At 34.2% G+C, this 16,645-nt stretch overlaps 1 protein-coding gene across 1 annotated transcript in view; it reads right to left on the reverse strand.

Moving 5' to 3' along the window:
• The window catches only part of NDC80 (NDC80 kinetochore complex component), a 42,851-nt gene that overhangs the window by 2,495 nt on the left and 23,711 nt on the right, over positions 1 to 16,645 (reverse strand). Inside the window, exons 12-16 of the mRNA XM_036905833.2 lie at positions 14,220 to 14,372; positions 11,804 to 11,893; positions 6,621 to 6,713; positions 5,637 to 5,767; positions 3,719 to 3,821 (exon numbers count right to left, since the gene is read on the reverse strand). Coding sequence (XP_036761728.2) covers positions 3,719 to 3,821; positions 5,637 to 5,767; positions 6,621 to 6,713; positions 11,804 to 11,893; positions 14,220 to 14,372 — 570 coding nt within the window. The remainder of the gene's footprint in view (positions 1 to 3,718; positions 3,822 to 5,636; positions 5,768 to 6,620; positions 6,714 to 11,803; positions 11,894 to 14,219; positions 14,373 to 16,645) is intronic.

Raw genomic sequence — 16,645 nt, forward strand, 5'->3', positions numbered from 1 at the left:
AGAATGGTGCTTTTATTTTCTTTATACTTTTACCACACATGCAGACACATATAGATATACATGTATGTATCTCTAAACAATATACTAGCTCAGTGGTGCCTAGTTTTAACCTTCATATTTATTGAATGATATTAAATGTAATTAATGTTCTATGACTTATTTTTTTACCCAGTATTTTAAGATTCATTCATGTTAATGCATATAGCTACAGTTTATTCATGTACTGCTATATAGTATTCTGTTGAATGACTGTATCAATATTTACTTATCCATTTTACTGTTAATGAATTTTTGTTTGTTTCTAGGTGTGAAAGGCTGAACAGTAGCCTCCCCAAAGATGTTCACGTCCTAATCCCCCTGAACCTGGGACCATGTTACCTTACATGGCAAAAGAATCTTTGCAGATGTCTTTAAATTAAGAATCTTGAGAAAAGGAGATTATTCTGCATCTTCTGGTGGGTCCAATGTAAGAGGGAATCAGCAGTGTAAAAGACAGAGAGAGAGGATATAAGGACAAGAGAGAGGTCAGAGAGGACAGAAGGAGGCTTTGAAGATGGAGGGAGAGGCCACAAACCAAAGACTGTAGGTAGTCTCTAGAAGGCAGAAAAGGCAAGGAAGTAGACTTCACGTGAGAGCCTCTAGAAAGACTGCAGCCTTGAAGAGCTCACTTTAGACTTCTGATCTCCAGAAATGTAAGAAAACAAATTTGTGTTGCTTTAAGCCATTAAGTTGGTGGTAATCCATTATGGCAGCAATAGGAAACAAATGTACCTGGTTATTTTTTTTATTATTTCAGATATTATACTGTAACAAATTACAACAAACTAGGTGACTTAAAAACAACAGAAATTTATCCTCCTACAGCTCCAGAGGCTAGAAGTCCCAAAACAAGATGTGGGCAGGGCCATATTCTCTCTGAAGGCTCTAGGGAAAGACCCTTCCTTGCCTCTTCCCAGCTTCTAGCAGTTCCTGGCAATCTTCGGCATTCCTTAGCTTGCGGCTGCATCACTCTCATTTCTGCCTCTACCTTCACATGGCCTTCTTGTAAAGATACCAGTCACTGGATTTAGGGCCTACCCTAATCTAGTATGATCTTGTCTTAATTAATTATATCCACAGAAACTTTCAAAATTAAGGTCACATCATGAGATTCCACAGACACGAATTTTTGGGGATACTATTCAACCCAATACACTATGCTAGCACACAAAATTGCATAGTTATCAGGGATTACTAGATTGTCTTCTACACTTGTTACATCAATTCACAACCTCAGCAATATAGATGCGAACTCCTATTTTTCCACATCCTTGCTGGTATTTAATATTATCAAACTTTCATTTTTTTTGCCGATTTCTTTAGGGTGGGAAATGGCCTATCTTTTTGTGTATTTATGAGCCATGTTAGCTCTTTGTGAAATTCCCATTCAAAACTTTTGGCTACTTTCTGCATTTATTTTTTGGAGGTCATTATTATATCTGGATGTTAATTCTTTATCAGTTACAAAAAATATCTTCTATCATTTTGTGGCTTGCCTTCCTACTCTGTCTTTTGATGTAGAGATTTTAATTTTAACAAAGCTGAATTTATAATTTCTTTTGTGGCTTGAACTTTTTGTGTCTAATTTAAGAACTCCTCTACAACTCTTGAGGTATAAAGATAGTTTTATAATTCTTCTAAAAGTTAAAAATTTAGCCTCACATCAATTTCTTAATCCATCTGGAACAGATTTCTGTCTAGGGTTTAAGGTAGGAATCCAAGCCCATTAATCGAACACTTCATTTTACCCCGTTATTCTGTAATACTACCTCTCTCATGTTGGTTTCCTGTCTCTGCTCATACACCTATTTTTGGACTTAAACAGAGAGATTGGTTTGTATGCATCCATACTATAATGTCTTAGTTATTATATGCTGATAATAATTTTTGGAACATCTAAGCAGACAAAAAAAAAAAACAAACATTTTTTTTTTCAGGAAAATAGGTATCCAGAATAGCAGTCATAAACCTTTTTCTATAAACGGACATATAATGACTATTTTAGGCTTTTCAGGCCCAATGGTTTTTGTTGCAACTGCTCAACCCTGCTGTTGTAGTGGGAAAGCAGCCAGAGACAGTACAGAAGTGAATGACATGGGTAGTTATGTTTCAATAAAACTTTTATTTATAAAAGCAGGCTGTGGCCGGCAGGCTGTAGTATGCTATCTTCTGGTCTAGAACATCAAGGTGCATGGAGGACATATGGGACTCCAACCAGGAACTGCTCAAAGCAACACTTTGTCCCATAGGAAAATATACCATCTAAAGATACCAGGGGTCCAAATTCCTGTTTTCTTTAGTCCAATTTTATTACTTTAAAAATTTCTCCACATACGTTTTAATGATGATCAGTTGAGTTTCTGTGCTGCTTCCATACTTTACTGGCTAATTGTTAATTGTGCATAGTGCAGAGTAAGTACTCAGTAAATTCTGAATTCAGTCTGATCTTACTGAGCACCACTGAACTATACAGAAAGTAACTAAAAAGTAGCAGTAATCTATCTAGAAAATTTCAGATATAACTTTATATTAGCTGATTAAAACTTTAATAGTTGTGGTCACTTCCCACATAAACCCCTAAGTGACAAATAACTACTGGATTAGTACTGAAGTCAGACTAAAAGTTATAAAGAGGTGCAGAGGTTGTTGGAAATTATTTAGTATAACCCTCTTATTTTATAAGGAAAATGAAGACTTAAAGAAATAAAAATGATACATACAAGCAGATTTTCTCAATATAGGTCAACCATTGTCTGTCATGAATAGACTTTTCTCTCATGCACCTAGAATGGAACCATTATAATGGCATCCTTGGGAGAATGAGAAAATAATCACTCAAATCATTTTTGTTCTGTGGTTTAGATGAACATTACTGGTTGAAGGAATTGTGAAAGCTTTAGAGCCACTAAGTGGTTGAATTAGGAAAAGTTGGCAGAATCCAGGTTTTCTGATGCGATGTCTAGGATGCATTTCTTAGTTCTAAGAAATGTTTCTAAGTTCACTAAGCAGTGAAGAGCACTGGCGGGCAGGAAAGCAGCAGCTCAGTGCCTCTCAGGAGAGCTGAGGGAAAGTAGGATGTCACATGCTCTGTTTTCAATAAATGGAAGCCTATTAATGTGATATGAATTTTTTCCCTTAAAACATTCACAACTGGAAATACATTATTACCCAATAAATTACTCAGGAGTTTTAGAGTTTAGCAATTTATCTTAGCTTTAGGCTTTGTACAGCAGGTTGGAGGAAGAGTTTTACTGTTGAGCTTTCAAGCTATGCAAATGATGGGGTTAAAGATAAACTTCAGGTCTCAGAAATACTTTATTCTGTGTTCATATGAAATTAACAGAAAGGAAAAATATTTGTCATAACATACACTCTTTCATATCTTACTGAACTCTTGAATGTACTAATGTGTTTTACACATGTGGAATGTGCCCTGCTACAACACCATTATACACTGTTGATGTAATAAATACCATTGTATGGCATTCATGTGAACAAAACAGATTAAATTCTTAAAAGGCACAAAGGCCCCTTACTATACTGCTAGATAGGATTCTTCTGATAAAGTTTTACTAGATCACATTTTCCACAGAAATAAAATTTATCATTTAATTTCTGAGGAAAAAAAAAATAGAAATATATCTGAAAAAGCTTTTTTAGAATATTGGAAAGAACTTACCTCCACAGATCCCACGTGTGTAGCAACCATCTCTAAGAGACGCTGCAAGTTATTTCCCACTTTTCGTCTTTCTTCAGTTGTGGTTTGCACAACCAGTTGGTACCTGTAGAGTAAAAACTCTTGTTTGAGTTGTCTAGGAAAAAAACCTAATATATCTGTTCTAGTTGGCTCACTTTTCTTTTTCATATTAAAAAAAAAAAACAGGCTGTGAATGGCATATGTGGTATTTGTTCTATGTATAAGTCACAGTGGTTCAACTCTCAATCATTCAAACAGAAATAAAAACATTCTTAAAGATATTTGGCAAGCAACAAAAAAACAGCATCAAACCTAATGCTTTAACATACAAAGCTTGGGAGCAAATGGTCTTCTTGAGTCTCTCCAAAATGATTATAAACTTAATTGCCTTTAGGGGCAATACATTAAATACATTTCAATGGAGGAGTAGAAGTTTTACCTTTCAGCATCTAAATTCAAATTCAAAATGAAAACTGCAAGCCAAAAAACCCTTCAACTGAGTTTCCTATCTCTAGGCTACAAATCAGGAAATGAAGGGGTCTGATTTTCTTAAGGGTTGTACTTTTAACCTTAGAGTAGTAAGATTTTCTTTAGTTATTTGAGGGCCACTTAATTAAGACTTAAAAAAGCCTATTTAATATAAATGTACTTAGAGCCTACAGATTATTCAGTATACTGATTTTATATAGGCTGCACAAGAGAATTATACCATGCAAGCGGACTATGCTTTAAGGAAGGATGCCATTTTTAAAAATAATTAGTGTGGCTAAGATTTTTCCTATTAATTTTTTTAATAAGAGAAACCAATAGGGAAAACTTGACAATGTACAATTTAATAATGAAGAACTTCTAAGAAATGTAACACAATATACAGTCAATTATGCCAAAATCCTTGTATGGAAACATATTTATTCCAACATTACTGATATATTAGGTAGCAATTTGAACACAGCAAATTTCCCATTTGCTTATGCCAATGTCCTTTCAGAAACACTAGGTGAATGCAGAAAACTGCACTCAGCTGAATTAAGATGTCAAGGAATACACAAAATACATATAAACACACAACTCAAATGTGCACCAGCTCCCTCAGTTCACTGCGATTGTGTTACAATCGCACATCTGGTGTTACAACTTTCCATCTGATTTGAGAGAGCCCTTCTTCCACCTCTTCTCGATAAAGCACAAGCTGCAACTCCTTGAATGCCCATTTCCCCAGACAAACTTCAGGTCTTTTTAAGGTAGAGTATAATATTTATTGCAGCATTTATGTATTTCTTAACTATGTAATACATGTACAGCTGTGCTAACATTTTTATTAGGTTCCCATCTTTTGTTTATGCGTGTCCCTAGCAGAACTTTTTCCTATGAGTTTCCCAACCCAACCAATTTTCCTATGAGTTCTGTGATTTTTATTGTACGATTTTGCAGTGTGGTGATTATTATGAAGGCACATGTTGTATTATAGCAGATGGACTACACAATTTATAGTATAATTATAGTTTAGTATATAATGTATGTAGTTTCTAGGAAACATGTTAAAAACATGAGCTTAGTGGAGTTTATTAAAGCTTAGTGGATTTAAAAAAATGTGCTAACATACAGCCAAAGTTATTTGAATTGATTTAAAATATTATGTTGTTTTCAGGAATTAGAAGTCATTCACTACGTAGCTCTGAAACTGAATGATTTCTTAGGGGGCAGGAGTTATAACAGCAGCAGAATATATTTGTATAGGCAAAGTAGTTCAAGTTATAAGCTGTTCTGCTTAAGTTCTATTCACCACACCCTGTCCCCAAATAGTTCTATAACAGAAATTTAATAAACACAGATCTAGTTTTACAGAAATGTTAAATAATTAAACTGAACATAAATGTCAGTCTTGGTAACATGAACTTACTCCCACTGAATAGCATCTGATTCATTCACAGCTTCACTGAGGCCCTCATTAACAGCACTCTCCAGCAGGTGCTTGTGTTTCTCCAGGGACTCCAGCTCATTGGCACATTTTTTGTCTTCTTCCTCAGCTTCCTATCAGGATAAAGTCATGGTTATGGATTTTGATATTCACATTCTATATAGCCCAGGTGGATTTAATAACATATATGTAAAGCATTTAAAAAAAAGCAGGATGCATCACCATTTGTATTCTCAGGGTGTGTATGCTTTACACATGAGACTTTAAAATGCTCCTTTGGACATTTCATACTGTAAACATGTGACATTTTCACAGACCTTTTTAGAATTCATGCAGCAATATTTTAAATTCTGCTCCACTGGTAATTTTATGATACTCTGGTTTAAATTTTTTCCATGAGCACTGAAGAAGGCTTTTATAGGTCAAAATGTGGGTAACTTTCATACCACCATTATTTCGCATATGTGTTAATTGTGTACAGGCAAAGTAGGTTTCGTCAATTCTCATGCTTCTCAAGGTGAAATATGATAAAGTCTTTCACTTAAAAGTACTTTAGAGCATAAACTCAAGTATTGTCATGGAGAATATATGAAAAACAAAATTACCAAGTGCCTCAAACTTTCACCTGTAGGATATTATTGTGGTATATTTTCTAAAAATTTCACACTTAAAAAAATGTATAGCCTCTAAATATAATACAGGTCAAATGAAAAATTTTCACAAATGCAAGTATAAAATATTAATGGAAGAGACGTTCTACGTTCATGTTCTGAAACAATCCAATTTCAGAAACAAGTCCTTTAAAAGAACAAAAGAACCCTTACAGTACAGTTTAGAAGAGAAGACTACACTAAAACACAGGTTACAGGATATAGCATAAAGATTTCAGTTTTATGTCAGAACAGGTGCCTAGTCAGTCATGACATAGGTTTGGCTAACCTATACAAACTATGGCCAAGTTCTTACCTTAACTTTTTGTTGGTAAAGATCATCCAGCTTTTGAACTTCTTCTTTCAAAGTTCTTACACTTCTCCTGCTTTCTGTTATCATTGTATTTAACTTGGGGAATAAAAGGTTGTTGAGAAATCATAACTATACATCAAAAAAATTTAAATAAGTTATATAACTTTTATACTATCAATCAACTCAACCATGTTATTTCATCTAGTCCTTCTGGACTTTCACCTATCATTTGTCCTAAAAATTCATTACTCCACAAAAAGGGGTTAACTTCAAGGAAAATTATGTTTGGGGGAGTGCTTTTTAAGCTGTCATATATTACATATTATATATATTACTGTTTTTATGTTAATTTATTAATAAGTATGAGTTGGTTTACTCTCTTGTTTTGATGTTTAGCTTTATTTAGGCTTTACTTATGTTAGTTGCCTTCTTTCCATTTGTGTGTTCACTTTCTAGGATGTTAAAGAGACTATTCATATTGATTTTATTGGATAACGTTTGCTAATTGGTTTTAGCCAATGCATTCTTCCAAAGTGTAATGAAGTGACTACATTTAATTCTGTTAAAGCTTGAGCTTTACGATCTGTTGAAACCAAAACTGAAGAAAAAAAAGTGTTTCTAAGTTCATTTCCTGTTGACGAGTGCTGATACCAGTTGATACCAATAATTAATACGTAATGGTTTTCAGCTAGACCAAGAGGAAAATAATTCCAGCAGGAAATAGAAAATAATAAAATGTGTAAATAAGCTGACATTCTTCTTAAAAAGGATGATCCTATACATACATGAAACGATTATATGTATATATTTTGGTAAAAATTTAGGGAAGCTATTATTTGCCAGAAGATAGACTGGCAAAATCACTACATTTAATACAGAAACTTGCATAGACTTCTCATTCAACCATCAATATGCCCTTGTAAGGGTCATTCGTCTCTTATTTTACAAGTGAGAAGAATGGACGGAAAAGAATGCTTTTACTCAGGATCATGTACTCACAGATGCCCAGACCTTAAAACTAGATGTTTTAACTTCAAGGACTTTTTCTATACCACCTGCATTTCAAATTATTTTAAAGACTAGAGTTACTGAGTTTTGCTTCCATTGTAAATATATGTTACTTCTGAAGTAAATTAAACCAAGTTAAACAAGTTGTTTATTAAATTCACCTTCGGTAAGACCAGTAGACATCCAAAGAACCAGAACTTCCAGTAGGCCCTCATATTTGGTCAAAATCATGTTTTGACTTATCTTTGGAGCAGCTTCTGCTTTTCATGTCTGTTTTACTAAAGTTTCATCAATTAAGGATTTTTTTCCCCCCTGATTACAAAAATATGTATTTCCATTGTATTAAGTAGAGGAAAGATTAAAGAAAACAACAATCACCAATAATTCTGCAACCTAAAAGAATCACTATTAATATTTGGCTACTTTGTTTGTCTCTTTTCTTTCTTTCAATAAAGAGCTCTCACAATGCTTATAATCAAAGATATTATTAATTACATAATTTAGATGATTTTTTTCTTCTGTCATGGAGAAGACAGAAGCCACTACCAGACTGGAATTCCATCACTTTTCTTTCTCTGATTGTACTTTGGAGGTGGATGTTCTCCCAGGATTCTGATCTTGGCTGTATTCTCATTTGCTCACTTGGGAGAGCTCTGTCTCTGTCACACCTGGCTTTAATTACCTGCATGCTAATTTATATCTATCTATAGTTACATATCTCCAACCTGCAATTGCCTACTGGACATTCTCCACTTTGATGTTCCAGAGATCTGAAACTTGCCATATCCCAGCCTGGAATTCTCTCTTCTATAACCCTTCTCTTGTACTCTTTATCAAGGTTCTAGAATATCATCACTGACAAAGATTTGCTCCTTGACCAAACTACTCAGGCTTTTCTGACTTTTCAATGAAGCTGATTTTTGGGCTCCTGTGTTTGTCTGCATTATTCAATTTTAGCAAGACTCTTGCTAAGTCAATTTAATCGGAATCATGTATCCTTACTATCAGATCAGGTTCCTCATCCTCCACCCCCTCACCTGCCTAGGTGATGTCTGATCACCTTGGCTTGCCTTCAGCATGAACCCTGTTAGGTTGGTTGAGCCAGAATCTCTATTTACCCTGAGATTCCCTAAGTAATTTCCACCCACTTTTTGCCACCCTGCCCTTTGAATTCCCACTTTTCTTTGTTGTGTTTGGATATGAGCCCAATCTTTCTTGCCTACTACAAAACCTCACTATAACAGCCCTTCCTTGAAAAATGTCTGTCTACTGCCTTTAAGAAGTGTCATGAGTGATTTTTCCTTTTTCTTTAACACTGTATACCAAAGCTGGACACCTGAACATTCTTAATTCCTCTCTCTTCCTTAACCTTCACATCCAAACGGACTAACACATTATGTTGTTTCAATCTTTAAATCTCTTTTCTCATCCTCACTGCAATAGCCTTGGTTTGGGTCTTTACGATTTATCATTCAGGATACCGTTAGGTCTTTTATTGGCGTGTCTCTTAGTCTCATGTACCTCTAACTTATTCTTCAAAATGCCAACATTGTGAGCAAACTAAAATACACAGGGGTTATTCTCTGGCTTAAAAATCTTCAATGGCCCCCATTGCCTATAGCGTAAAAATTCAACCAGTAAGAAAATATAAGCTCATTCAGAATTAGGTTCTTCTTTCTCCAAGCTTCTCCCTTATCCTACTCACACTCATGGTAATTTGCGAACATGCTTTGTTTTCTGGTCTCTGGGCCTTCAGACGCAGGTGCGTGGGTCTGTGTGTGTATCCTTCTGGGTATCCATGGGCCAACTCCTACTTGTTATTTACAACTCAGCACAGCTACCACTTACTTCAGAAAGAACTGTGCTTATGTTAGGTTGTACTATGAGAATCCACAGCATGCTGTATTTACACTACAAAAGGGTTACAATGAAAGTTATTGTTTTCATGCCCACCTTCCCACTAGAAATAGAGTTCACAAAGCAGATACTATAATGTCAACATCTATTATGGTACCAGGCACATGGCAGACTCTTAAAAAAAAATTTGCTGAATAAATTTCATTTGCTAATATTTAATTTTAATCTTTATGTTTATATTCATAAGTGTGACTAGTTTAATTTTGCTTTTTTTCTGATGTCTTTGTCAGACTGGACTGACAGTTACACTAGACTTATAAGTGGTATGTTTTAAATATAGATTTTTGTTTACATTGTATACTTCATAATTCAAATAAATTCCCCTTGTCTTTATAGTATATCAATATCTCATTTTGTAGTTGCCAGGTCTTCCCTACTTTGACTTTTATAGCATATTCTCTTCTCTTGATTGTTCTTCAACTATGTCGTGCACTTCTTTAAGTGTTATTTCCAGAATCTCCTTCATTGTGCCAACCCCTTAAGTATTGTTTCTCAAGACTCAATCCTCTCCTATTTTCTCTACAAATTCTAAGAGGTATCCCTCATTCCTGGCTTCAACCACCATGTATACGGTAAAGACCCTACAATCTGTATTTTCAGATCCAATCTCTCTCCTATGTTTTGCATTTATTGCTGCACCTGCTTTGTGGATGCCTGTGTCTTACAGACAAAGCTCAATGGCTCCTGCACTGTCCTGGCCACTCCCTGCACTCACTTTTCCTTCCCTTGGTTGCCTACAACAGGAAAGTGGAAGTCACTGTGGACAGTCTTTCCCTCCTAGTTTTCACAGTCAGCCAGGAAATGCTAGGGTTCTACCTCAACATTTCCTAAATCTGTCCCCTTTCCCGTATTTCTAGTGTAATACTTTGGTTTAACTTCTTAACAATTTCAGTAGCTTTCCCCCAAAGTCACTTTTTTCTATGCTCAAAAGGGTTTTGCAAAAATGCAAATCTGATTAGCAAAACTGCATGTTAGTCTTTTTTCTCCAAATGGGAGTTTGTATTTCACATAAACTTTAGTTACATTATTTTCAGAAGATTAACATAGGGTGTAGGCCACAATGAGCTAGCAGGCATTTTATAATCCCTCCTCTCACCCTCACATTTTCGTGTCAACAGCTTTTAAAAGGTTTCAACTAAGTTTGAAAGATGGTTCAGTCACAGGTTCCTACTGCTTAGAAGTCACACCTTTTTGAGCATCTAAGTTGAGTGCCCATTTCAACCAAAGAGAGAAATCAAACTACAGCAGACTAAAGAAAGACTTCTCCTCAAATAACCATTACAGCTGTGGAGCACCTGTTAGGGTAGTCCTGATTCCTTATCTTCTTTCCATGTTACAGAACCCCAATCATAACAATAATATTACCATGAAACTCCTCACTTATCTAATGTTACAAAATTTTTGCTTTTTTGAGGAGTAGAAAAATTTTTATAGTACAAAGAAGTCTTGGCAGAATTTGTGAATACTAAAAAAGTGGGTTCTGGCATTATTATTTCTGAAATGCACAGATTTTATTTCCAAAGGAGAAAAAAAATAAACCAATTTCTATTCTGAGAAAAGATAGGACTTTTTAAGTAACTTGAAATCTTGAGATGCCAGAACATAATAGGTATTGAAGAGCTGAATTAACTGTGAGTTTCCTTTGTTTGGTATCATATAAATAATACCTTTTGTTTGTGTTTGAGAAGTACCTTCTTAACTTTTCTTACTCAACTATAACAAAGTTTACTCTTAACAGTTATTGAACAGATAGTAGTGTTTTCTCAGGGATATTGGTGACATTATGTTTCAAATATCTCAGAAGCAGGAACTTTCTGAAAACTACTTTTGGAAATAGACTTTTGTAGATACTTAATTTTGAGTACCCCCCGAATTCCACGGTCCAGAATGAAAAATTTGGTAAAGAGAAATCTCTACTTTACCAGAGTGAGTCTCTAATATAAGGTACCCACCTCAAATCCCTTTTCATATAAAAGGAGATATTAAATTATCTGAAGGTAAAGGAGGAAATTCTCCATTAAAAAAAAAAAAGGTAAATTTACTGTTTCATATCATTTCACCATCAATGATATGTGAAGCCTAGGATGTTTAAGTTACTTAAAGAATCACTTCAAATATTTCTAAGTCAAGGTGTACCCAACTCTTATTTTTTATAATATTTTATTAAAAACGTATCCCTTAAGCAGTCAGAAACAACAAATCACATTTAAGTTTTAAAAATCTTATTTTTGCTTTTAATGATTCTATGCTTCACCACTTACTTGTTCTAAAGTGTCCTCTAGTCCCATTTTTTTATTTAGAGCTTTATTAATTTCTTCCTCAGTTTGGTTCAAGAGTTCCTTGAGTGGTACCTATAAAATATATAGGAATGTGAGTTACACATGGCATATGTAGTTACAAAATTTCTCTCATGAGGCATCTATACTTTGGGAGAGGAGGAGCCACTTTTGGGGAAAAAAAATGAAGGCATATTTTTAATCTATTAATATACCATCAATAAGAAAATAAAATTAATTTAATATAATTTTTATACGAATGCCACTTGCTTTTGGTTTTGAATACTTGCAAAATTTTAGAATTGCTCATCTATTCAAAAAATTCACTGCTATTACTTGAACATTTGTAAGTATCCTTGTTTTCTTGAAAACAAGTTATATGTAGGTTGTATTTTTATGTTATGTTCTCCAGATGCATCATTTTTCTCTTAATCCTTTTCAACCGTTTAGTCTTATGATTATCTTTCTTTTTCTTTTTTTTTTGCCATTCATTGGAACTCCATTGTCATGGCAAATGTCCATCAGCAGGGACTGGCAGAGCAAGTCATGCAATGCAGGATGCTGAGGCAGCAAACAGCATGAGGAAGATCCCAACACACCTCTGCAGAGGGCCTGGAGGGTGGGCTGCTCTATAAATAAAGCAAGGTATTTGGAAGGCGCACAGAGCTTCCCCACTTGGGGAGTGTCACTTTTCTTGCATCTCCACATGTTTATCAACTTGGAAGCTCATACCTGCTTGTTATTTCTTACATGTACTCTCTAGTTTACTGGTTTTATTCAACAAAGTATTTCATTGTTTCCCATAATTTTTTTTATTTAGGTGCAACTCATACTTTAAAGTGGTTAAACTGAATAAAGTTAAAGTGAGTTTAGCATAAAATTAACTGTTAAAGTGTACAATTCAATGGTATTTAGTACATTCGCACTGTTGTATAACTATCACCTCTAGTTCCAAAACGTTTTCATCATTCCAAAAGAAAACCCTTTACATTCCTATGTTTTCGGAGGTCTTTTAAAGTCCCTGCTGAGTTTTAATTTTGGCTGCTTTTCTTTTGAAAGATGCAATGGCCTATTTAATCTCTTTAAGAGCTTTTCTCCATATGTGACTTAAAACAGTTGGGGTTGCACCTTTTTGGTGCTATTTCTGTTACTGTTTTACTAAGTAATGTAAAATTACTTCCAGATAGCAAAGAAAAACTTTCCTTCCTTTCTGAGCAAGTAAATTATTTCTGCGCTGGCTAGTCTTTTCTACAGTGATTTGATTCAGATAATTATTCTTTTGCACCAGCCAAGTCAAACTACTCAAAATAATGATGAATAAACTGCTGCCTGACTGCCTACCCACCCACCCACCTACCTAGTTATTACTTAAGAAACAATTCAGTAAAAGACTACATGCTTACTGGATGCATTTTTTTTTCCTACTGAAAATAAGTCAAGCTTTATTAATCAAATTCTGTTTACCAATAAACTGTAATCTCTGGGAAAGTCATGACTGTATCTTCCTGGGTATTTTATTTTCAGAACCTAGGTGGCATGGAACATAGTATGTATTCGATGAAAAATATATCAAGCAAATGAATGTTTCTCAAGGAAAAAAGTGCGTAGCTTTAGACTTTGACATTCTTCTGTTCAAAAACTAAGTATTTTGAAAACTGACATTTCTTTTAGGGAATAGCACTAAAATACTAAAGTCTGTGAATAAGTCAAAAGGTGCAATAGAACAATTAAAAATTTTTCTTTCCCAAATTACATCGTTGGTCATTATTTAAAAATTAGGTGCAGCTTTCTCATTATTGATCTATTATATTCCAAACCTGCATGTGGGTCCTTGTGCCTTGAACTTTTTCCCACAGACCCACATCCATAAATAGCTCACCTATCATGCTTTTGCTCTAGGTTCACCATCTCTGTGGAGACTTTCTTTTTTTTCCCCTCAATTCTGGGAAGACTTGATCTTCTTACCATTACCTTGTAAAGACTACTCATAAAGCAGATATGTAGCAATTATTTTTTTATATCTTTCTGTTTCTCCGAGGAGACTAGTAACTACTTGAGAGCAAGGTTTGGGTCATTTTTATCTTTATAATACTAGTGTCTATTTCACATGTAGTTGAATTTTTTTTGGATAGTTGAATAAAGTAGGTAGAGAGGAAAAAATGGCTTTAAAATTCCAAAGATAAGGTACAATAGAGAGATTTTTACTACTATGAAGAAGAAAAAGTCTCAGACTTATATTTCTACAGTTTAGACTTTGACTCAGTATGTCCTGAGTTATGGATATATTGCAGTTTAAACTCTTACTTTTGCATACATGATACCAGATATCATGAACCAAATACACGAATGAGATATCAATCATACCACTTAAAAGCCTTTTGAAGCACTCACGATTACTTACATAAACTTGAGCTCTGTATTTGACAAGGCAGTTGGCACCAGCTTCAGGATTAAATTTAATTTCAAAGTCATAACCTTTGGAATTCTCAGCACCCTTAGGTATAAGTTTTAATTTTCGAGCTAACTTGTGATACTCTGCTAATTGTGTTTCAATCTGTAGGAAGAAAACACATAAAGAAACATTAAAAAAATAACCCAAACAGCCCTATCCCATGTGGTTTTCAATCAGCATTTCTATAATTTTATATAAAAATTATACTTAATATGTAGTTTAATGATTTAGTATTTTTTAGTAGTAAGGATGGCAGTTTTAAAATACAAAGAATGAAAGATTTTATTCACACTAAATTTATAGGACAATTTTAAGACAGTTTTAAGAATATATAATTACTAAGTAATATACAATAGTTCTTCTATTTATCTGATAAATAGTTGGGAATAAGAGTCCATTTTTAGGTATTAAATAAATTCATTTTTCAAAGTGCCAGATAGAGATATTATAAATGAAAAACAAAAACCTTGGTTTTATCAGTTTATAAAATATTTCATTTATCCAAAATAAGTGAAATGTAATAATTTAATTCTCAAAATGTTATTTTAACTATTTTGATAAAAAACATTTTAGTAACATATTCCACATTTCTTGGTCTCCTCTTCCTTCAGTGCTCTGTTCAAATCATATCATCAGAAAGGTTTCCCTCTAATACAGCCTCCACCTGCTGCCCCTGCCCCATTTTTCTATCCTTTTACTTTGTTTTTTTCATGGACCTTACTACTACGTGCCATATTATTTGTTCATTGTTACTACTTGAATATAAACTGCATGAAAACAGCTACATCCGCAGCCCCTAGAACAGTACTTGGTATTTAGCAGATACTTAGTATTTGATTAAGTAAATGAATTTGCAGTCTAGGCAATTTACTTTCATACTGCTTCTCCATTTAATACATACTTAGTTTCTCACTGATGTTATTCATCCATAAAAATGAGTACTCTGAGTGAAGGAATGCAATGGCAAGAGTATACCCATCAAAACTTGAATAATATGCAATTTCTAAAAATTTACCAGGTCTCAAAAGCAATACTACTTAGGTATTACATGTTATATTTAAGATTTCTTACTAATGGATCAGGAAGTAATTTCAATAATTTGTAATATGGTAGCTCTCTAGGAACTATTAAGTTATGTAAGTCTATTTGTCCTTATATTAAAAGTCTTTCTGTTCCTTCTGTAGTTCCTTCTGTTCTTCACGAGCATTTCAACAGCTCTCACAAGCCCCTGCACTTTATCATGTCTAACTGCAGGGAGAGCAAATATTTTTCCTTCCTACAACCAATGTAGACAGTGAAAACTGACCACACTCTTTCCTGATGAGTGTAGATGCAGCTTCAATGTCCATTTTGACACAGAGCTCCAGAAAGCTACTACCAGTCAGAGGTGGCATGTGTAATAAAAATTAGTCCAGAAAAAAAGATGATGGATGAAATGTTTACATTGTACTTTTGCATTCTGCTGCTATTCTTTAATCTCTCTTATGAGTACCCAAAGGCTTTCTTCTCACTGTCCATGGCCCTACTCTAGTCCCTCATTAGGCTGCTTATCTACTTCTCAGATAATTTTCTTCACAGCCTAATACTCCAAGTCAAAAACAGCATTCATACAGCTAATTTTAGCCTGTTAAACTCAGAGTTCACATAGTCCAGAGATTCATTAACTTCCCCTTTCCCACACAATGTTTGAGAGCAAAAAATAATTCATTAATATCTGTTGAAGTAACTAAGTTCAGAATTATTGATCTAGTCTAACCATACTTAATTTTATTAATAAGGAAACTGAGGCTATGTGAGGTTAGATGGATGACATGACAGGTGTGTGGTGGTAAATCCAGGGATAAAACATAGCTTTAACCAAATTCTAGGTTCAAAGATTCTTGGGATCACCCAACAGCCCCATTTCCTATAAATGCATATTTTTCTTCTCAGTACATGGGGAAAGAGATTACCAAGAGGGTCAAGAGGAAGAGGGAGTTTGGATGGTTAAGGTGAAGCAGAAGTATGGTGGAAAAGGGCCAAAAAAGGAGGCAATGCTGACTGTTCATACTGAACTATCCATTCCACATTAAGAATTACATGTGAAGGTATAAAACACAGATTTTTAACAATGCAAAACAATTAAATGATTAAGAAACTATTTGCATTATGCCTGTAATGTACTTTATAACATGACCAGGGTGAAAAACCAGTATTCCCCCCTTAGGCAAACACAGCTTCTTTGTTTGAACTACTTTTTTCATTTTAACAATGATAATAAATATATATAAGAAATACTATGGAAAGTACTGGAAGTAATAGGATAAAAAAACCCATTACTTTTGTAGCAAAAGATAGAGAATAAATTTTTTTCAGTGAGGTTTAAATTTTAGAAC

This window comes from Manis pentadactyla, chromosome 6 (assembly GCF_030020395.1).
Source record: "Manis pentadactyla isolate mManPen7 chromosome 6, mManPen7.hap1, whole genome shotgun sequence".
In the NCBI taxonomy this organism is placed as follows: domain Eukaryota; kingdom Metazoa; phylum Chordata; class Mammalia; order Pholidota; family Manidae; genus Manis; species Manis pentadactyla.